Source organism: Melanerpes formicivorus, unplaced genomic scaffold (assembly GCF_026170545.1).
Source record: "Melanerpes formicivorus ecotype bairdi unplaced genomic scaffold, bMelFor1.0.p_v2 SCAF_28, whole genome shotgun sequence".
In the NCBI taxonomy this organism is placed as follows: domain Eukaryota; kingdom Metazoa; phylum Chordata; class Aves; order Piciformes; family Picidae; genus Melanerpes; species Melanerpes formicivorus.
Window position 1 is genome coordinate 5,044,139 of NW_027142380.1, and position 22,101 is coordinate 5,066,239.

At 46.3% G+C, this 22,101-nt stretch overlaps 1 protein-coding gene across 1 annotated transcript in view; it reads right to left on the bottom strand.

Annotated features, from left to right (window-relative positions):
- LRIG1 (leucine rich repeats and immunoglobulin like domains 1) overlaps positions 1 to 22,101 on the bottom strand; it is a 101,294-nt gene that overhangs the window by 38,862 nt on the left and 40,331 nt on the right. Inside the window, 1 exon segment of the mRNA XM_068154312.1 lies at positions 19,045 to 19,119. Within this exon segment, the coding sequence (XP_068010413.1) occupies positions 19,045 to 19,119 (75 nt within the window).

The window sequence follows — 22,101 nt, forward strand, 5'->3', positions numbered from 1 at the left end:
GAAGAAAAAAACACCAGGCTCCTTTCTCTCCCTCTCTCTGTCTCCTTCAAACATGGGTTGACTCCAAATGGAACTCTCAGCTCCAAACTCTATCCACAGCCAGTCCCAGCTGGGGAATGTCAGACAGTTTGCTGCAAAGCACTGCAGCCTCTCAAAGGCCTGCACTTCAAACAGAACCAGCCCGGCTGACTTTTCCTACCCACAGCATGTGATAGGAACGTAACATGGGCCAAACCTTTTACTAGCCTGGTTACATTTGATTTTTCATTCCTGCAGGAAGACCTGGGATATGATTTAACCCCTCCTGTTATTACTTGGATCCCTTTGGCTTGCCTGCCTTTGTTCCTGATCCTATCACCACCAGAGTGTTTTACAGCAAAAAAGCCCAGTGACGTTATGGCTTTACCACTCCCCTCAGCAGTGACTGGAAAAGGCCTGGATTGTTCCCAGCTAGCTCCTTAGTTTACACTTGGTTGGCTTCAAAGGCGACAGATCAGATTTTAGTACCAATTGCCGAAACCAGGCTTTAAAGCCCAAATTATCAGAGCTTCCACGACTGATTTGCCTCCAGGTGTCTTTTCCTCTCCCCACTACTTAGGTATCACAGCCTGGAAACAGCTTTCCCTGTCTCACTTCAGCCAGTGTTACCTCAAGAGTATACAATGACAGGGCTTCAGTGTGAGATTGTGCAATTAGAGCCCAGAGTGGAAGCCAAGTCTCTTAGTTTCTATTCCAAGCTCTGGCAAATACTCATCTGCCTTGGGCAAGTTTCTTAACCCTTCTCTACCTCCAGTTTACCAATCTGTGTGTGAATGTAATACCAGATTAGGATGATGCAGGACTGGCTTCACTGGAATGAAAGCAGCTCAAGTGAAAAAGAAATCACAGAACTAAGGGGCCTATCCAAGTCCATTTGGGCTTGAATACGAGAGGATCAGCTAAAAAAGTTGAACTTCCCCGTTCATATCCAACCTCATTTCCAGAGACACCCCATTTGCAGCTAACGCAGATCTTGAACTGTAACTTCTTAGTGCCAAACTAAGGTGACTGCAAGTCAGCAATGGGTTACGTTCACACTCTTAGCTGCACACATATGGCACTTGTTCAGGAACTCCTTCACCCTCAGGTCAGCACCAGCTACAGCTGTGAACGAAGAGTGGAGAGCTGAGAGAAGCCACCCCCCAGCCACTGCTGCTTAACCTACCCATACCACAGCTCAACACCCTGAGGGAGCATAGCCTCTTAGCCCTTGCACTTTGCAGTGCTCATGAAGAGATCCCTTAGGATTCCAAGAGATTTGGATTAACCTCAGCCAGCTCTTTACTGAACTAAGCCTGGGAGGACCACGTCAGGAAGCGAATGCACAACTTCAGGCTGCTGCGAGACAGAAAAACAAGCAAAATGTTCCAGGGAAGCCAAAGCATGTTTGGGTTTGCTCTAAGTCAGGAGAGAGCCGAAGGGGGTGGCAGGAAAACAACAGGTGGCACAAAGTCAAAAGCTTGCAGCATTTCCAGCAATCTCAGCTTGTATTTTAGAGGTAAAGTTATGCTTTAATCCCGGTGGGTTTCCTCATCCAAAGTGTCTCGGTGAACGCTTATTTGATAAACAGTCTGTGAAACATTTTCCACTAGACCTAAGAGGAGAAAAATTCACCTTCCCTTCTGCAGCAAGCCTGTCCTTTGGAGAACACTAATCAGTTTAATGTAGACCATGGCTTCAAACTACTTGTGTGAAATCGATGCAGAGAGCAAAGCAAACACCCTCCTTTGTTGTTTGAGCCACATTCACTTCCCCTCAGCAGCTGCCCATTAGAAAGCTGACAGCGGAAAATCAAAGCAAGCAGACCCTCAGACGGGAATGTACGAGGGGCTTTGGCTGGACTGATTTAAATACAATCAGCACAAACCCTCCTGCTTCACACAAAGCTTGAATTAAGGCTGCCTTGGCTGCTCAGAGTCTGCAGCACAAATGTTTAGTGTGAAGTGAGGCTAAAGGCAGAGAAGTCACATGCTCGGCCTTCATGTAGTGTCAGCTTACAGTTGGCTGGGATCGTGAAGAGAAAAAAACCAGGCAAGCTGTAATGCAGCAAACCTATTAAACCAACACCTGTTATAGGCATCAAAATTAAAACTAAGCTGCAAAAGAGAGGCTCCACACCTTGGGTAGGGTTCTATTAATATGCCAGCACGTTTCAAAAATTAGCATATGAGGAAGATCACAAGACAAGAGAGGTTTCAAAGTTCGGCATTTGGTTAATATTTCCATACAGGGAAAGCACTGAAGAAACCAAATGCTGGAGCCAGGAAGAGTTATGGGGTTTCCTACTGAAGGCAAGGTTTGGTGTCCAAGACAGACCATGCAAAGACAGCAAGATCAAAGGCACTGTAACAGGAGACCGACCACATACACCATGACTAACCAATGCCTGGACCTACCTGGCCTTCTCTTCCTCTACCTTCTCAATTCAGTGAAGGCCAAGATCTAATACTGATCCTCCTAGAAACACTGCAGAAGGTTCAAGAAAGGAGTGCCTACATTTTCACCTCAGATGATCTGCCATCTGGGTTTTTTTCAGCCCAACATCCACTACACCTCCAAAAAACCCATAATTAAAAAATCATCATCATTTCAGACAAGAATGAGCAATCAGATGGTTGCCTGAGCAATCAGATGAAGGGGAACTGCTATCGTGCAGGATGAGTTTGTGTTTACAACAGCAGCAATAGAAATGTTTGCTCTGGTCAGCGTATTACAATCAGCAAATGAAGATCTGTCACAAGTGATTCTTACGAATGTTATGGAAAGAAGGAAAGATGAGAATGCTATTGGGACCTGGACATCACCTTCCACTCAAAGTTCATGCAGTTTATCAATGCAGACTTTCTGACATCATTTTAACATTCTACTCATAAGGGTGGTTTTTTGGGTTTGACTTCCAAAGATTTTTAGTACAAAAAAATTCCTTCTTGAGCTGCTTGGAGCAGTGAAGCAATCTGTGCAGCAGCAGATGAAGCAAACGTGCAGGTGACATGCTGGAAATCTGTGGCACACCATCCCCTAGCGCTTTACACAAGACCTTTCCTGAAAGACTTGGAACTGCCCAAAGTGCATAAGCCCTCATGCTTCCCAACTGCTCTGGGAAAGCCCCATGAGCTGACACACTTTGCTCCATCACATCAGCCTTGCCAGGACAATCCGTGAGGCTGAAGACTTTGCACTGTTACGCAAATGTACCCTTTCATGAGTGAAAGGCACACCGCAGGCTGTGCTGGCTTAAGTGAACAGCCCTGCTGTCCTTTCTGAGAGAGGCTGCATGGGTTATTGTCCAGGCAGGAAGCAAGGATGCATGGAAGCAGCCCCCACTTTTCTCAGATGCTCTGAATCACTCCTTCCCTGAGGAATCCTGGCAAATTCCCAGGCTGCTACAGATAGGGCTCTGTTTGTTCAGGTGCTGGTGGCATGCACAAGAGCGGAGCAGTGGCAGGCCAGGCAGCCACTGCATTTTAGGGTCAGCCACAAAAAAACAAAGCACAATCTTGCATAATTTTCACAGGCCTCCTAAACTTCCTTTAAGGATCTACATGCTCTGTCTGAGGGTCAATCTTAGGATCTTCCCATTCCCTAGCACTTCCTCAAAAAAGGTTTATCTGAGACACAGTTGTTAAAATCTGGGACCATCTAATCCCATTTTTTACTTAAAACCAGCATAAACATGCATGAAGAGAAACAGGCTGACAAAGCTATTCCAACTGTATCAGACTGGCAAAAAGTCTAATGCTATTGCTGACTGCTGTATGGCAGCTTCAAAGCAGATCTATTTCAGGGGGCTTTCATTCATCAGGTTATGTTTTCCTCTTGTGTTGGTTTAAGATGGGCAAGCACGAAGCAAACCATCCACAGTGATATGCAGGCTGGGACAGACATGAGGGGTTAAAAAAACCAATGGTTTTCTTGTTAAGGAGGAGGGGAGTGGGAAAAATGCAACCTTTCACGGTGAAATGACTGCATCCCTGTTCCAGGTGATGGATGTTTACAGTCAGAAAGCAGTCTGGGAGATGAGATTTGCTAATTGATCCCCTTGGACCTGGAAGCTTTAGCCACCTGCAAGACAAGTCAGTGACACTGCAAACAGCTGTGTCAGAAACTCCTTATTTCCACAAGCAAACTATTACTCACACAAATAGTTCCACTGCAGTCAGCAGGACTATTCATGTGAGACCAGCGTGACTCAAGGGCTATGTTTTTGCTGTCTGTTAAAGGGCTGCTCTGTGGCCACCCACAGGACCAAACATCTGCCTCTCACACCAATGGTCTACAACCATTGACCCTGGTGCAGTCCGAGTGTGGCCTCAGAGCATCTTTGGGCCCTGAGTACCTGACCATGGGCAGATGTTACCCTCCTGTGGGGCATGCTCTCACAGCTTTCATAAAGCAGCCACATGGGTGAGAGTTCATCAGCCAAGCACAGGCAAGGGCCTGGATTTGATGTATGTTCACTAAAGGCTTTTACTGGTTTCAGGATGACCTGCATGAAGAAAACCCTTTCTTCTAAGGTAACCAAAACCACCAGATCCAGTGAGATGTGTATTCTCTTAGGTTATTTCTGCACTAGCAATGTTGATGCAAACTTTTTGACTTTAGATGACCTTATGGCTGGAGTATTGCAATGCATGACTATAAGCTCTCTCACTTTGGTCTGCATTTACTCTCACCTCTTCTGATTTGCCACCATATGATTTTGGATGTTTTTTTGCAGTATGCAACTTCCAAAGCCTTTGGTTATTCAAGTCCAATGACAGCAAAATGCGTGGGACAGGCAGCAGGACCAGGAGTTAGCCATCTTTCAAACAGAGGCTGTCTTATCTCTTGAGCAGATTACACAACCTGTTATGACATCAAAGCAAATTAAGATTCCTGAAGCTGAGACATTCTGGTGTGGGTACAGTCCCTCATCAGGGTGGTTCCAAGAGTACCAGAGTTTCTGCTCTCCTGGTTACACTGGATGTTTTGTGAATGAAGTCTGCACGCTGCAGAGGCTTTTTAACTGATGTATTCACAAAGGGCACAGATCCATTAAAAAGATTGTGCAAAGCATTTTTCATTGCCTGCTACAGCTTCCCCACAAGGAGTCTTCCTGAATTTGATACCAGAGCACAACCTCATCTTCCTGTGTGCAGCTCCACCTCAAGATATCTCATTTATCGTCAGAGTCACTGTGTGTATCACTTAGTGGTCAGTGGATGCACGGGATGATGCACCTGATAGCCAAGGGGCCAAGGATCTTAAACAGGAGCTGCCCAACTTGTAATGCTTCAGAATACTCATGGCTGTGCTAGTTTTGTCACTGTTCTTGTCACTGGTCCATCTTCTTGCATTCCCTGACCTCAGCCTGGAGATAGCACTGAAAAAGGCTGCAAAGGAGAGGAGCAGCTCTGCTGAGGGCTGAACTCTAGTAGGAAGAAGAGTTATCATTTAGGAATAAAAGGGAGAGAGTCACAAAGTTGTCATGGGGTGAGTTGAATCTGCTGCCGATATTCAATAGCATGCATGCCAGCTTCAAAGTTGAAGTGTTGGTGTGAGCAAAGTATCATGGGGCTTGAAGTTCAGACTGTACCATGGGAGGCTTCCTGCTCCAGCTGCTGCTTCCATTTTCTGGGGTTTGGGTGTTGGTCTTTTCCCCTGGGCTAGGTTATGTGCTTGAGGGAAGGGAACTATTCTATCACTGGCTTCTGTTGCTGCTGCATTTTGCTGTGCTTTTCTGCAAATAGGCTCAGACCACTGTGTACTGTAGCCTCTCCAGTGAAACTATCTCAACCTAGAGCTTTGTGTTACTTTCCCTCCTGCCCGTGAGGAGAACAGGCTGTGTTAACACAGGACAAAGGCAAATGGCAGTTTTAATGCAAGACAGGAAACCACATGGCTCGGCACCAGCTGTCCAAATGGGGTTGTGGAGTTCAGCAGAGCCTCTCTGAAGGAAGGGCTGCATCACTATTCAAAAGGGATACATAGGTTCTTCTAGGTCTTTGGTCTGCTACTCCCTTGCTCTGTCATTGGCCCTTCCTCTTGCGCTTTTACCTTAGAGGCTTTCTTCTGCTGCTGCTATGTGCCAGCCAAACTCCATTTTCTATCATAAATTAAATGCATAAGGCAGTCCTTGAAGCCAAGAAAGAGCCTTGTTTCACTCCCACCAGTTTGCTGCTGAGTTTCTGCTCTCTGTAGCCCCACACTTGCAGAGCACCCAGCATAAGCACAACAGGGCTACTGCCTAGCTCCCTCCACATCCTTATCACTGGCCTCAAAGGTGAGTTAGGTTTGTGACAACTGAGAATCAGATGCAGCCTAGAGCAGAGGCTGGGACAGCACCCCTGTCCCACTCCCAGAGACAGCAGCCAATCTTTTCAGCACAATTTTCAGCACAAGAAATTTTTGTGCTTCTACTCAACAAGGGCAGCATTTTAATTGGAAAGCCAGTAGGGTCCAGGCTCACAGGGCATGAGAGTGAGAAGGGGAAAATACACAAGTGGAGAAGAAATTTAAGTGTAACCCAAATGTAATGACTCTGCCCACGATGCTGTGACATTAATCCAAACAGTAATTGTGAGCAGATTTCTTGCTAGTATGTGTAGTCTGGGCCTGAAAGCCATGATGTGACACAGAAGTTCTGCCCACCTTTGACAGGAGCACAATGAAAACAGTGGATTTAACTACATGAGAGCTCTGTGACTCTTATGTTAAGGCAGGTAAATAAAGGACAATGCACTTGAACTGTCTGCTCTCCATCAAACTCTCAAAGCCTCCTGAGATTTGCAGCTGAAGTTGCTAAAAGATTTGCCCCTTGAAGAAAGCAGCAGTTGGGAGGAACATGTTTTTGACTGGCTAGTCAAGCTCCTGTTAACACTGCAGAGATGTAGATAGGCTGGCTGGTTAGTCTGTTCCAACATGACACACACTTGTGCTCTTGTTGACAGGGCTTATCTGTCTTGTCAGCAAGGTCACCAGAACAGGGATAGCCTCTGGGCAGAGTTCACTGTGAGCTCTGCTAGGCTGAGATTCAGCCTGCAAGAAGGAATAGCTCCCATGTGGAAGAGCAATGGTCAAGCTAACAAATAGAAGAGTTCTTTTTCAGAAGTCTAGGTACCCTGCTGTTAAAGCATGGCAAAGAAGAGGGATGGCTTTGGGAAACTGCAGAATAAGATGCCAAAAGATCCAGGGAACAAAATTTGAGCTCTGAAATAGACCTGCTGTTGTACTAAGCCAAGCTGGTATAAAATATACTATCCCCTCAAGCTCCTCTAGAGCTGATCCTGTAAAGTCAGTGGCCAACATTTACCACCATTCAGCCAGTAAGTTCTTCAAGCTTCTTTAATAAAGCCATTTACTTCCTCAGCTGCTCCTGTTTTGAAAAATGAGGACATCTGTCTCAAGAACATAATCTGGAGGGGAAAAAAAACAACCCAAAACCATCTTCAATATGGTCACCAAAGGGTGTTTCTCTTCCAGGTATCTGAAAAACTACAAGAAGTCCAATCCCTTTCCCTGTTTATTATAACCAACTTTCTGTTCAGCAACTGCTTTGGCAGTGTATGGCTTGGACAAAAGAAAATATATTAAGTCTAAAATCAGTGAGCTGTGTATAGATTCTTTCTTTTGCCATCAATTGTTTATTCCTCCCCTCTCCCCAGCTTACTTTGCTCTGCTCAGAGCTGACCACTAAACCAGTTGTCTTTTCACTCATACCACCCTGCACTCCTATTTAATTTTTCAGCCACCTTTGCTATTTTCCCTGACGTACACCTGAACATCAAATGGTTTGACAGACAGCACAAGCACTCACCCAATCAATATTCATGTGGCCTTCCTGTTAACAAGCAAGAGTTATGCACACACATGGAAGGGAAGGTGGCCTCTTAAGTGATCATTTCATCTAGAAGTATAACTGATCATTGGTTAGGCCACACCTTGAGTACTGTGTCCAGCTCTGGGCCCCTCAATTTAAGAAGGACATTAAGACTCTTGAACATGTCCAGAAAAGGGCAAGGAGGCTGGGGAGAGGCCTCAAGCACAAGCCCTACAATGAGAGGCTGAGGGAGCTGGGGTTGTTTAGCCTGGAGAAGAGGAGGCTCAGGGCAGACCTTACTGCTCTCTACAACTACCTGAAGGGAAGCTGTAGCCAGGAGGGGGTTGGTCTCTTCTCTCAGGCAACCAGCATAAGAGGACACAGTCTCAAGCTGCACCAGGGGAAATTGAGGCTTGAAGTGAGGATAAAGTTCTTCACAGAGAGAGTTGTTAGCCATTGGAATGTGCTGCCCAGGGAGGTAGTGGAGTCACTGTCCCTGGATGTGTTCAAGAGGGGATTGGACAGGGCACTTGGTGCCATGGTTTAGCAGTCATGAGGTCTGTGGTGACAGGTTGGACTTGATGCTCTTTGAGGTCTCTTCCAACCTTCTCATCTACCTTAACCAGCAATCAGATTTTTCACCCCATACACTTCCATCAGGGCTGGTTTCACAAGAATAAAGATCATAAACTTTTGATGTAAATTCTTTTGTTCATCTCTGCATTTAATTAGAGGACTTAATATGGGGTAACAATAAATCAGCACACAACCAGCTTGTATTAAGTTAAAAATGAATTTTATTGAGATTTTTTTGGCTAATCCTTTCTACCCTAGACACAGCAGGATCTCGTTTTAGTGAGCACTGGTTACACTAGAAGCATCTCCCCAATGAAGAGAGACAGAGATGTGGGGCTGCTTAGTCTTGAGAAGACTGAGAGGAGATCTGATCAATGTCTATAAATATCTGAGGGGTGGGTGTCAAGTGGAGGGGGCCAAGCTCTTGTCAGTGGTGTACAGTAGTAAGACAAGGACCAATGGATACAAACTTGAACATAGAAGGCTTCACCTCAATATGAGGAGAAACTTCTTTACAGTGAGGCTGACAGAGCACTGCAACAGGCTGTCCAGGGGGGTTGTGGAGTTTCCTTCTCTGGAGGCCTTCCTGCCTGGATGCATTCCTGTGCAGACTGCCCTAGGTGATCCTGCTTTTGGCAGGGGAGTTGGACACAATCTCTGGAGGTCCCTTCCAACCTCTAAGGTTCTGTGATTGTTTACCCTGAATTAGACAATGTTTCTAATGATGGAAGCAATGGTGGAAGTGCTAAGTGTGGTACAGAGCAGAAGGTAAATGGCAATACTGACGTTCCAGTCACTGGGCTTTAAACCACATGGGCAGGATTCTTTAACACCTCTGCTGAAACACTTTCAGCCTTGTTATAATGCAGAGAACCTAAAACACTGCCTGTTCTCAAGCCTTCCAGGGCACTTGCAAGTAAAGCAAATGGAAGTATTTTGAAAGTGCTATGTGGCAACACACTTGAAAATAAGCTGAAATGTATCAATTCTACCCCCAGCACTGTCCTTACTCTTCACTAGGCAACTATTTGATGCTCTGAGCAAGCACTAGTCCAGCAATCAAGACAAACTGAGGACTGATGAGGAATAAGAAACCTCAGTAAGTAGAACAACACAGAAACAGCAAAACTTTCAGATAGTCTCCTGATCCAGTGCAGATTTTGTTTAAAAACCTCAATCAGCCAATCTTTCAGTGAGAAAAACGAGTAGAGAATTCTACCAGAAATAACTTCACTTGCCTTTATTGCAGCTGCAACTCTGCTTTTACTCATCCCTGAGCAAAACTAAATTGCCCATCACTCACAGTTTTTAGGCAGGAAACTCAAATATGCTAAAAAAGCCTTCACCTCAGCAAGTTATTTATGGCTGAAATCTGCTCAGCCTGTGAAGGCTAACAAAGGAATTGCTTTTGTAGACAGGCTTTATTTGCCACATGCCATTAAATGAGACAGACAATCTACTACAGATATTAATAGTAGCAAGTTTGGGCTATTCTAAGGCTCAAATATGAGGCTGTTTTTCATATTGACCTCAACAAAAGATCACGGTCTCAAGTGACCCTAACAACTCATCTGGGCTTGAGCTGCTGAGGGACAGAACTTGGAAATCATCTTGTGCCTTGCACATGAGGAACACCTGCCCTCAGACAACACATCAGAAGATGCTTTACATTCATGAGTTACACCTGCCCTGGGGCAATACCTGCTCTTCAGTTTGGAGGAAGCAGGCCTACCCAAACAGGAATTTACTTGGGCTTGAGGCATAATACATGTGGAAGACAAAAGTGAGACCAAAAAAGTGATACTGTTCCCATATTCCAGCTCCTAATCTTGTGTTCCATCCTACAAGATCACTTGTGTCCCCTCCTTCCTCCAGAACAAATGCTAACCCAGCATGGCCTGCTAAGCAGCACACAGATGTCAGAGCAGCCTTAGCCCAGGTCAAAGCAATTCTTTACTTGCAGAAGCAGCTGCCACAGCCTCACAAAATGGTCATGCTAACTAGTACATGTATAATAAAGTAGCCTCAAAGAGCAATGGGTATTCCACGAGCTGCCACCAACTTGCACTACTTTTTCCCCCCTCTGGCTGATTTTTACAGTGCTCTGTATGTGCCCAGATTGCTTTCTGGTGCTCTTTCGTTGAGTCTGAGGACTATGTGCTTTACTGCTGTTGCTTTTCTAGAAGAAATGATTACTCATTTCCCTGGAATAGCCTCAGATCCTTTGCCATTTCCATGCACTCACATTATATCTGAAAGCTCAAAGACGACATACAAATGATTAGAACAGTTCCAACAGCTCAACAGAGAAGTCAAAACAGCGTCTCTCCTGATGCTTGGGAGCGCATGATTAATGAGAATTTCCTCCACTGGGAAAGGCTCTTGCAGTCTTTGGCCTCAAAAACTAGCAGACTTCACACACCAGGGCCTTACTATGAACTTAGAGACAAATAGAGAGATGGGGTTTATGCCTATATGCTGTTTGCATAGTGAACAGTGCAACTGGCAGCATTCTTCTCATTTACCTTTCCACATCAATATGTTGCATTCAAAAGTAGAAGATGAGCAGTGCAGCCTGCAGTGTGGCCCAAATCCTCAGAACTCTCACTCCAGCCTCTGAGGGGAATTTCCTGAGTAAACACTGCACATTTGGTCCCTGTGGACACCCCACCAAGCAAGGACTGATGCAAGCAGAGGATGGGGGTGAACTCTCTCCCACTGATGGATCTCCACCTGCGTATACCACTACTGCCTTACTTAACCAGAAAACATTTTCTTTGTCCAAGTAATTAATAGTGTGGTTTTCTGAGCTGCCCAAGACACATCCTGCACACAGGCAGAGCCTGCTGACTTCAACCAGACCCTGCACATGGCTGCATCTGAGTCATCTGGATTTTGTGCTTAGGAGTACAAAACTGCTTGCTGTGACCCAGACAGAATTAACAGAGGATTCGCCTTATTTCTAGTTGTTAGATCATCCTCTTTTAACTCCAGCCACGATGACTTGAGACTAAGTCTCTTGGGGGTCAAGGCAGTCGTTTTGTTTGCACAGCCATTAGCACAGCAGGATCCCAGGCCACAAATGCCCTCCAAGGCTACGGTGATGCTATCACATTACCTCAAACCTCAACTCTTCACTTAAGCCCAAACTTCCCAACCATCAACACCGCCTACACAGAGGTTTATACTCTGGCCTAGTCAGGAACAAGAAGTGAGCTTGCACCTCACCTACAGACCAGTTCAGGCTTGAGCTGTGCTCTACAAACAATTTTGAGCTCTTTCCTCTAACCAGGGTCATCCAGAGCCACTGCCACAGGCAGGAACTGAAGCTGCAAGTCTCCTGATACTTGGCCAAATTGTCACACCTTTAACTTGAAAAGCAAAGATAAACTGGAGTCACATCTCAACATCACCACCTCAGCTCCCAGGAAGAGCCTGTAGAAGCAAAGGAGGATTTGCTAAAATCACACTTGGATCAACAGAGTACAGAGACCACTGGCATTGCTTCTGCTAACACAGAAACACACATCTTGGGTGAAAGCAAGCCAGCAGTTCAGAGAATCTAATGGACCACTAGGGGCTTTAGAAAGGCCCTGCAAACCCCATTTGACAATGCTAGTGCAAACAGCACTAAAATAAGCTTGTTTTCCCAAGAAAGCAGCATGAGGCAACAGCTCCAGGAGAAGACTCAATAGTACAATCCAGTCTCTGCCGCATTAGGGATCTCCAAGACCAGTCAACTTTAATCCAGTGCAAAGGTCTAATGAGGTACAACAAAAATGAAAGCCAGAGTCAGACAAGAAACAAGGGTCATGTTACAAACAATCTCACTAACTTAGAATTCTAATGAAATCTCCAACACTTACAGGAAAAGCCTTCCAAGAAGCCATGCAATTCAAATGGAAACATTACTCCTCATGCAGAAATAACTGGCTGCAGATTTTGACCTGTCTTACCCCAAATACCCAGATGGAATACTGTATCACAGTATCACTTAGGTTGGAAAGGACCTCGAGGATCATCGAGTCCAACCTATCAACACAGACCCCATGACTAGACCATGGCACCAAGTGCCACATCCAATCTCCCCTTGAATGCCTCCAGGGTCGATGACTCAACCACCTCCCTGGGCAACCGGTTCCAATGACGAATGACTCGCTCGGTGAAGAACTTCCTCCTCACCTCGAGTCTGAACCTCCCCTGGCGCAGCTTGAGACTGTGTCCTCTTGTTCTGGTGCTGGTTGCCTGGGAGAAGAGGCCAACCCCCTCCTGGCTACAACCGCCCTTCAGGTAGTTGTAGAGGGCAATGAGGTCACCCCTGAGCCTCCTCTTCTCCAGGCTAAACAATCCCAGCTCCCTCAGCCTCTCCTCATAGGGCTTGTGTTCAAGGCCAAAAAAATATGGAACGCTTCACGAATTTGCGTGTCATCCTTGCGCAGGGGTACTCTCTTCTTCATGAGGGCCATGCTGCTCCAACTGGCATCTGAGCTCACCAGTCTTTTCAAGAAGGCCTAGCATGCTTCATTAATGGAATGAAGCTGGAGGTGGGGAGATTCAGGCTGGATGTGAGGAGGAAGTTCTTCACCATGAGAGTGGTGAAGCCCTGGAATGAGTTGTCCAGGGAGGTGGTTGAGGCCCCATCCCTGGAGGTGTTTAAGACCAGGCTGGATGAGGCTCTGGCCAGCCTGATCTAGTGTGGGGTGTCCCTGCCCATGGCAGGGGGGTTGGAACTGGATGATCTTTGTGGTCCCTTCCAACCCTGACTGATTCAAGAGGGGATTGGATGTGGCACTCCGTGCCATGGTCTAGTCATGAGGTCTGTGGTGACGGGTTGGACTTGATCTTTGCGGTCTCTTCCAACCTTGGTGATAACTGTGATTCCATGATTCTGTGCTCCCTGCCACTCCCAGTTCCTGATTTTCCATGTATTTAGCGTTCAAATTTTACATGATATATTTTGCCTGTGGCACAGCAGATCACTTACCCTTCTCCTATTAGCCCTCTCTGTTTAATTACAGTTTAATGTGAATTGATCTTTACATTAATGAGCCTGTAAAGAAGATTGATTTTCTTCAAGAGCCTTTCATGCTCAGTTTGGCAGCAGAGCAGTCCTATTGATTTCGCTTTCCCCAGTAAATACATTGCAGTGTCACTGCATCCTCTGTGAATCAGCTAATCCTATTTCACACTCTTGTGCTCCAAAAAATCCCTCTTCTGACTTCCTTGTTATCTGTGCTTACTCAGAGCAAGATCAGGGAGTCAAACTATCTTAAACAGCTTTGACTGTAGCTAACATACAGCTGACTGTCATGGCTCATTATCCCCTTTGTTCCTAAATGGTTGAGGGCTTAAAAGACTTACAGTGAAAGAAATCCAAAAGTTATTTTTAAGTGTTTAATCTGCTAACTTCCTTAATTCCTAGCCAGCTAAGGCTGTGGCACAGTGGGCTCTGTTTACCATGTTTGCTTCAGAGGTCTGGTTAGCAGGCTCTCCACTGAGCTCTACACCTGTCTAACAGCCTGTGTGAGCACACTTGCATCAGCAAATGCTGACTGAATCAGGTTGGCCACATTGGAGCCAGGGCAGAGGAAAAGGATTCACCTCCATCATACCATACAAGCATCCCAAAAGCCCTCCAAGATGCATTTACCCACATACAGATGAGGCAGTGGCAGACAGATGCCAGAGTAAGGGCTGAGCTTGAGCCCGCACAGGGGATTTGCAGGAAACCTGTACTAACAGACCAGTGCAGAGCAGAATGCAGCTCAGGGTCCTCCTCTTACCTGGCATGCTAGCAAGGCTAAGAGACGCTCCATGCAAGTTACTGAGGAAGATGGCAATAAACAGCCTCAGTTCTGCTGCAAACGATTGTTTTGTACCATCCTTCCCTTCCCCACCAGATCAGGTAACAGTCTTCGAGAGCCTACAGAGTTAACACACTTTGAGTTGCAGCAGAACATTGGGAAGGGAAATCCTCAGCCAAGAGCTTGTCAGTGAAAACATCCTGCCATCAACTCCCAAATGTCCAACTCTAGGAACTGTAGCTAAATTACAAATGCTGTGGGAATTTCAGGCAAGATTCTCCTCTCAGCTCCTCCGAGGTAATGTCGGAATGAATCCAGATTTAGTCTCTCCCCCTCCCAGCTGAATTTCCTGGCTTTTGTTTGCACTAACAGATGTTTGCATTTAATGTCTTGCTTTATTTGGTAACCCCTACATAGATTATTTTTCCCTTCTGTTCTATTAAAAGCCTTATCAAGTCCCTTATGTTTGCTCTTGTTGAGATGAACGACTCTGGCAGTATTTTCAACGCACAAGGCAAACACGCCGACTCTTCAAGGAGTAATTAAACCGAACTGAACTTCATGGCAGTATATTAGGGCATAGCACATTTGATAGTTATGTTGTGCCTGCATCCATCTGCAGCCTGAAGGATCCAAGGATTTGCAGAAAGCCTTGAGAATTCTCCCTCCAACAGATTCCCACATGTTTATATATAAACACATACACACACCACGGGCTCACGGTCCACACATGTGGGGTCAAGCAGGTTTTGGGTGATGGAAACAGGTATGGGAAACCCAGAAGCAGGGAATGCAAAGCCATCATTAAAAAAAAACCAAACCAAAACCCAAACACACCACCAAAAAGCCAACACTTTCTGGAAAGTCTCAGTTTGGCAGTAGAGCAGATTTCTACCATGCCCAAAAGGACAAAAAAAAGTCTCCTCCCCAGTTTAAGAGTAGGAAATGAAGTAACTCATTCTAAAGTGCAAGTGCGCAAGTGCAGGGTCCTGCATCTGGGTCAAGGCAATCCCAGGCACAAATACAGGCTGGGCAGTGACTGGCTGGAGGGTAGCCCTGAGGAGAGAGACTTGGGGGTGCTGGTGGACAAAAAGCTCAACATGAGCTCTCAGTGTGCACTTGCAGCCCAGGATCTGATTGGCTTTGCGGGCTGCATCAGGAGAAGTGTGGCTAGCAGGTCGAGGGAGGTGATCCTCCCCCTCTACTCAGCCCTGGTGAGACCCCACCTGGAGTACTGTGTCCAGTTCTGGAGCCCCTATTACAAGAGGGATGTGGAGGTGCTGGAACGTGTCCAGAGAAGGGCCACGAGGATGATCAGAGGGCTGGAGCACCTCTCCTATGAGGACAGACTGAAGGAGTTGGGGCTATACAGTCTGCAGAAGAGAAGGCTCCGAGGTGACCTCATTGTGGCCTTCCAGTATCTGAAAGGGGCCTACAGGAGGGCTGGGGAAGGACTTCTCAGGATATCAGGTAGTGATAGGACTAGGGGGAATGGAATGAAGCTGGAGGTGGGGAGATTCAGGCTGGATGTGAGGAGGAGGTTCTTCACCATGAGAGTGGTGAAACCCTGGAATGGGTTGTCCAGGGAGGTGGTCGAGGCCCCATCCTTGGGGGTGTTTAAGAGCAGGCTGGATGAGGCTCTGTCCAGCCTGATCTAGTGTGGGGTGTCCCTGCCCATGGCAGGGGGGTTGGAACTAGATGATCCTTGTGGTCCCTTCCAACCCTGAATGAAACTATGAAACTATAAAGGGCTGCTCTGAGCAGCAAACACACAGCCCTTGCTTTCAGAATACATTCACAGGCCTTTGGAAATACTTAACCACATGCAATATACAAAACCTACTTCAGAGGTTTGTGAGGTAAACACACTTCACACATTTCTAAACACTAGGGGGGGAAGGAAGTGGATTTATTTTTCTTTAGCAGCAAGAATACACTGTAACACTACACACTTAAACATAAACCAGTTTGTCAGTACACAGTCTTCATTATGCCTAGATTTGGTCTGGCAGCCTCCCCAGATTATTACTTTGCAGATTTGGTGGCCAGAAGAGACCAGTATGACCATGCGAATCTGATTCCTTACATCACACAATGCCAAAGAACTTTATTCAATTTGCATATCAAGTCCATTAACCAGGAGCTGAACTAAAGGACCACCTTTCAGAGAGCCATCCAACTGATTTAAAGGCTCCCAAGGATAGAATAGAATAAACCAGGTTGGAAGAGACCTTCAAGATCATCGTGTCCAACCTATCATCCAACACCACCCAACCAACTAAACCATGCAACCAAGCACCCTATCAAGTCTCCTCCTGAACACCTCCAGCGATGGGGACTCCATCACCTCCTCAGGCAGCCCATTCCAATGTAAAACTTCCTCCTAACCTCCAGCCTAAACCTCCCCTGGCACAGCCTGGGACTGTGTCCTCTTGTTCTGGTAATGGTTGCCTGGGAGAAGAGACCAACCACTGCCTGTCTACAACCCCCCTTCAGGTAGTTGTAGACAGCAATAAGGTCACCCCTGAGTCTCCTCTTCTCCAGGCTAAGCAACCCCAGCTCCCTCAGCCTCTCCTCATAGGGCTAGTGATGGAGAAAGCTTCACTTCCTCAGAAAAATCATTCCAGTGTGAGTTAGCCAGCAACAATGATTAAAGCAGGTATATTTTAACACATCTTTCAGATTATTTTTACCTCTGATAAAAGGAAATGCAAAGAGGAGAGGGAAGCAGCATTCTCTGGAACAAGCCACATGAAGAGATCCTTCTTGCAGAGATATGACAGCAGCATTAGGAATCCCACTATCAGTTATTTACATGCAGCAGCTGAGGAAAGCTGTGCAGATTTCTGGAAGGTGATACTGAGTAGGTCTGTTTAGAATACTGTCCTTTTATCATTTGGCTTTGTACCTTCCCCTTCCTTCTGCACTGCTCTGAAATGTCAGAGCAGCTGTAAATCTACTGCCCTTCTAACAGTCCATGTACCTCCTTTCCAAACTGCTTCTTCCGTTTCACAAGTGGAAAAAAAACCCCAAACAAACCAGCAAACCCAACTACACTAAAGCTCCAGCAATTTGGTTCTCTGCCAGAGGCTAAATTAACAGCAAAACAACAACAGGGGCTTGTGAAACTCACATCACTTATAGTCTTGGTGTAAAATAAAAGTCAATCTGGGGGGCCAAAACCTATATCCTGCATGGTAAATTGTATTCAAGTTTTCCACCCATAAATCAGGTATATCTGGAGGGTTTCTGAATCCCAGTGCATAACGTGCTGTCTGATGTGGCAGCCTGATGGTCTCCCATGTCAAGAGGATCGTGCCTTAAACATGGGACCCTGCTTAGAGGGAGTGACTACCCTGCTCTACAGACAGCTGGCCCCAGATCATGCATCCAGACTTCACATGCAGTGATCAAGCAGGGAGAGGCTGCAGCATGAGGCAAAACCCAAGTAAGCCAGTTTCACACCAACTACATGTGACATCTGACATGTCTGATGACTGCCAAGATACAAGCCATCCTCAGTCTCCTCAACCCAGGAGGTGAAGTGGTTACTTACACTTCACAGAGACACTTGCTAGATCCAGCACTGGTAATAGTAGAGGAGCACTTGGGCTCTTCATAAGCCCTACAGGAACACAGCATACCCAAGAACCAGATGAAAAGCACTGTACCTTAAAACAAAGCTAAACCTCACTTCAAGCCAGGAGTGAGATACAGACACCAATTTGAAGCTAAGACTCCTAAACTGAATTAAGACAGTGAAGGAGGAGTTCTGCTTTGCATATTTTAACGCTGCCTAATGGAAGAGCAGGCACAGAGCCAGCTCATTTCACCCAATTCTGTCACTGATTCTAACAGGAATGTACTTTCAGTCAACAGATCAAGGTTGTCTTGGAGTAAACTGGAACCTTTTGAACATGACAGGCCAGCCACCTGGTGACATGGACCTAGGTATTTTACACTAGAAGCAGCAGCAAATCCACGGCAAATATGGGCACTTGTCTCAAGTGTACGCTGCAAGTCATGCTGGAAGTCATCACTTCAACTCTTCAAGCACTTTGCTGGAGTCCGTATGAACCATAACCACTTCCCCTTCCCAGGAACCTGGGAGGTATCATGCATACCTCAGCAAAATTCCTTCTCAGTGTGCATTACAAGCAGACACATGCAAAAATAATTTCTTAAGATACTAAGAAGCTTGATATTCTGAAGTCTTTAATCCCTTCAGCAGCATCTTGAACCTGAGATCCTTGGTGGCAGATACACAAGGGCTCTGAGGCATCTAACAATTCTGCAGGCACACTGACTACCAAAGGTAGGAACTTCAAAGCTTCTGCAGGTCTAATCTTACAATCACCAATCACACTCTCAAAAGGAGGAGGGGGGAGGGGGAAACAAAAAAAAGCCCACAGAGAAGTTGAAAGATCATTAAAACAGGTCTGGAATGAGTTCCCTGAAACATTAAGAGGAAAGAAGACATAATCAGCAAAGGGCCAGGGGAGATAAAATATACACTCCTTTAATGTCACAAGTATGGCAATGTTTGAAATGCAAAGGCAGATAAAAAAAGCTTTACTCTATATGTAATTAACCTCTGGAGTTTACTGACCTCGGTTACCACTGACCATAAGCACAACATTAACTGAGCCCAACCTCACCCAAATCTGCACAACTGCAGAAGATGTTGGCACCTTAATTAAGAAACAAGCCCAAGAATGAAATGTGGAAAGTCAGCAGAAGCAGGAGTGACACGTGAAACTTAGTTGGCAGTAACTAAACCTACCCCAGCAACAGCCCAAAGAGCCCAAGCAGGCAGCTGTGACTTACAGGTAGAGGAAGCGGACGTTGGCAGCAGCAGGTCCCAGGGAGGGAATGGTGGTCAGTTCGTTGTTGTTCAGTCGCCTGCAACAAACAAATTCATTGTTGAAGCAAAGCCTCAGACAAAAGCATGTGGGAGCAGAGGGTGGCTGAGGCCCTTCTTATCCAACCTCCTGACTCTGCAGGAATGCTGACATTTTGGCATCCTCCATCTCAAGTGGTTCGTCTGGGGGTCTTTCTGATGGTCCTGCCGTATCACTCCAAGCCTTTATTAAATGGGAGCCACTAGAACAAGAGCCATGGTATCTTCTTTATAAAAGCAAGGCCTTTTGCCCCTGTCCACCCACTCCCTTCAGTGAAGTCAAGTAGCACAGAATAGATTTGGTTGGAAAAGACCTCTAAGGTCATGGAGTCCAACCACTGAGCTAACACTACCGTGGTCATTAAACCATGCACCGAAGTCTACTTGTCTTTAAATGCCTTTAATTTAATTTTAAATGTCTTGTTTAAAAACAAAAGTACCACCAAGGCAGGCAGTGTACCACAGCCCTCCATCAGCCTGAGTTTCCACAGCTCTTACAGAGTCAACCCTGAGACAGGAGACTGCACCCATGGCCATAACACAGCCAGGTCCTGCTGCCTCAGGACAATGAATTGAACTCCTTCCCCGAGAGGCAGCCCCCACCCATCCCTCCATGTCAGGCCATGGGGGCCCAGAACAGTGTCATGGCAGTGAGGAACAGCAGCCTCAGGCCTCCACTCCACACCAAGCCACGCTCTGGAAATCCCACAAGGGCAGCCCCACAAAGCCTCAACACAAAAAACCTGGTGCTGGGCACAGTAATGCCACCAAAACCAAGTGACCTGCTCCGCCCAGGCAGCTGGAGAGCACCATGCAGCCACCCTGGGGCTAGTAGCAACTGCAAGTGGGGCCCTATACTCCTGGAAACCTGGGTACAAAAAGGTCCCCTTCAATGGCCTAATGTTTGAAGTGTTTTTCTGACTGAAAACAGATCCTTGCCATATGACCAGCTCTTCCTTGGTTTAAAGAGCCCTTGTTTGTATGGTGAATTAGTCAATTAATTACTGTAACAGTCGCTTGTCTGGCTGCTTGAAAATTACCTAATTTCTTAGCCATCTTGCCTGCTCCCCCCGCCCCTTCTCCACATGCTGAAGCAATTAGAGCCGAGCCCCTGCCAGGCTGAGCCTGGCAGCACATGGAGGCTCCCCAAGACCCCAAGCCACCTTCCATCAGCTATTGCTTGAGGCAGAGCCTCGCTGGATCTCTCTCCACTGCCAGCCTTTAAACTGATCCTCTTCTGCAGGGGGTCTGCAAGGGGATCTCAAAGAGAACATGATTGGAGTGCAAGAAGCAGACCATCCCACAGCAGTCAGAGGAGCAGTGCACTGATGAGATGTGTTAAATCATGGGCATGAGCTGGGCAATCCTAAAGAATCATGGGGTTTAGGAATTTTTTTTCCCTTTAAACTTTTTTTTTGGCAGGTGGGAGAGAACACTGATACATCCATCACAGAACTTCCTTCTGACTCCTCTGAGAGCAGGCAAGGTATTTGATTTCACAAGTTGTTCCAGGCACTGCTGGGATAAAAGCTTTCCTCAGCCTCAGCTCTGCCTCTGACATTATACCCGTACCTCAAAAATGTAAGGGAAAAGAAGCCAGACGCATTGCAATTCAGCAATGAGCTCCACTCTGCAGCTAATAGCTCCTTGCTGCTCATATTATAGCAAGGTCTAGAGCTTTCAGGAGTACAAAAGCCAAGATGGAAAGAGCATTAAAATGCTTATGTTTGTGCCATGTTTTTTATTTAACATCCAACTGAGCATCTTTTTGAAAGGCACAAGGAACAGGAGAATTAGGCCCAACCTCCACTAGCCTGGGTCAGCTCTGGTTATGTAGCTCTAACACCAACCACTGTCTAACAACTGGTCAAACCCTCTTCTGACATAAGTGTGATTTTCAAACATCAGCCTCCTGTCAGGTCAGCAGTCAGCCAGAAGTGGTTCTCCCACCTCATTTGCTCTCTTGGCTCACAAGCACCAGTTGCTGATGCAGAGGAGACAGCCAAGTTTGGTATTTGTCTGGGATTTCCCTCTCGTTCTCTCATGTAAAGGCACACACATACACACACAAAAAACCCCCAAAACAGAACAGCTAGGCTCAACAAATTTAAACTTTCCATCTCCTTTCTCCTCCCCAGCCCTCCCCCTTGATGACATGAACCTGCTGCTTCTGGATGCTAAGGCAAAGGAGGAGGGGGACCACACATATAAAATATTTACAGTCCAGTTGCCAGGCTGGTGTCAAGCTGAAATGGAGCCTGCTCAAAAATAGCACAGCTCTCCAGAGCTTTCAGTGAAAGGCACTTTAGAAAATAAAAGGTGAGTTGTTTGGAGAGAAATTTTAGCAGTTACTACCTCTTTGTTACAAACGAACTTGGAAAACTTGAGAGCCATGCAACCACCACTTTCATGGATCTCAGGATCCATATGACCTGGGGAAAGCCAAGAAAGGACATCAGGGCCTGCCCCACGACAGCACCTTCCATCCCACCCTTCCAAGGTGTAAGAAAGGATGGAATCCAGGGGATTGTCATTAGAAGCAGCCACTAAAGGGGATGAGAGAAAGTAGTTTCCTTCAGGACATGTAACAATGTCCCACTTCAATCCCTACTACCTCAGCACAAAGCTATTTCAGAACATATGGGATCATGAGATAACCAGCACCAGAACAAGAGGACAGTCTCAAGCTGCACAAGGGGAAGTTTAGGCTCAGGGTGAGGAGAAAGTTCTTCACAGAGAGAGTTGTTAGCCGTTGGAATGGGCTGCCCAGGGAGGTGGTGGAGTCACCATCCCTGGAGATGTTTAAAAAGAGACTGCACATGGCACTTGAAGCCATGGTTTAGTCATGAGGTCTGTGGTGACAGGTTGGACTTGATGATCTTTGAGGTCTCTTCCAACCTTAGTGATTCTGTGAGGTTCATGTCACTTTGAGCCACTACATTTCGTCTCATACAGACTTAAGGAAAAAAGCAACCTACAAAACT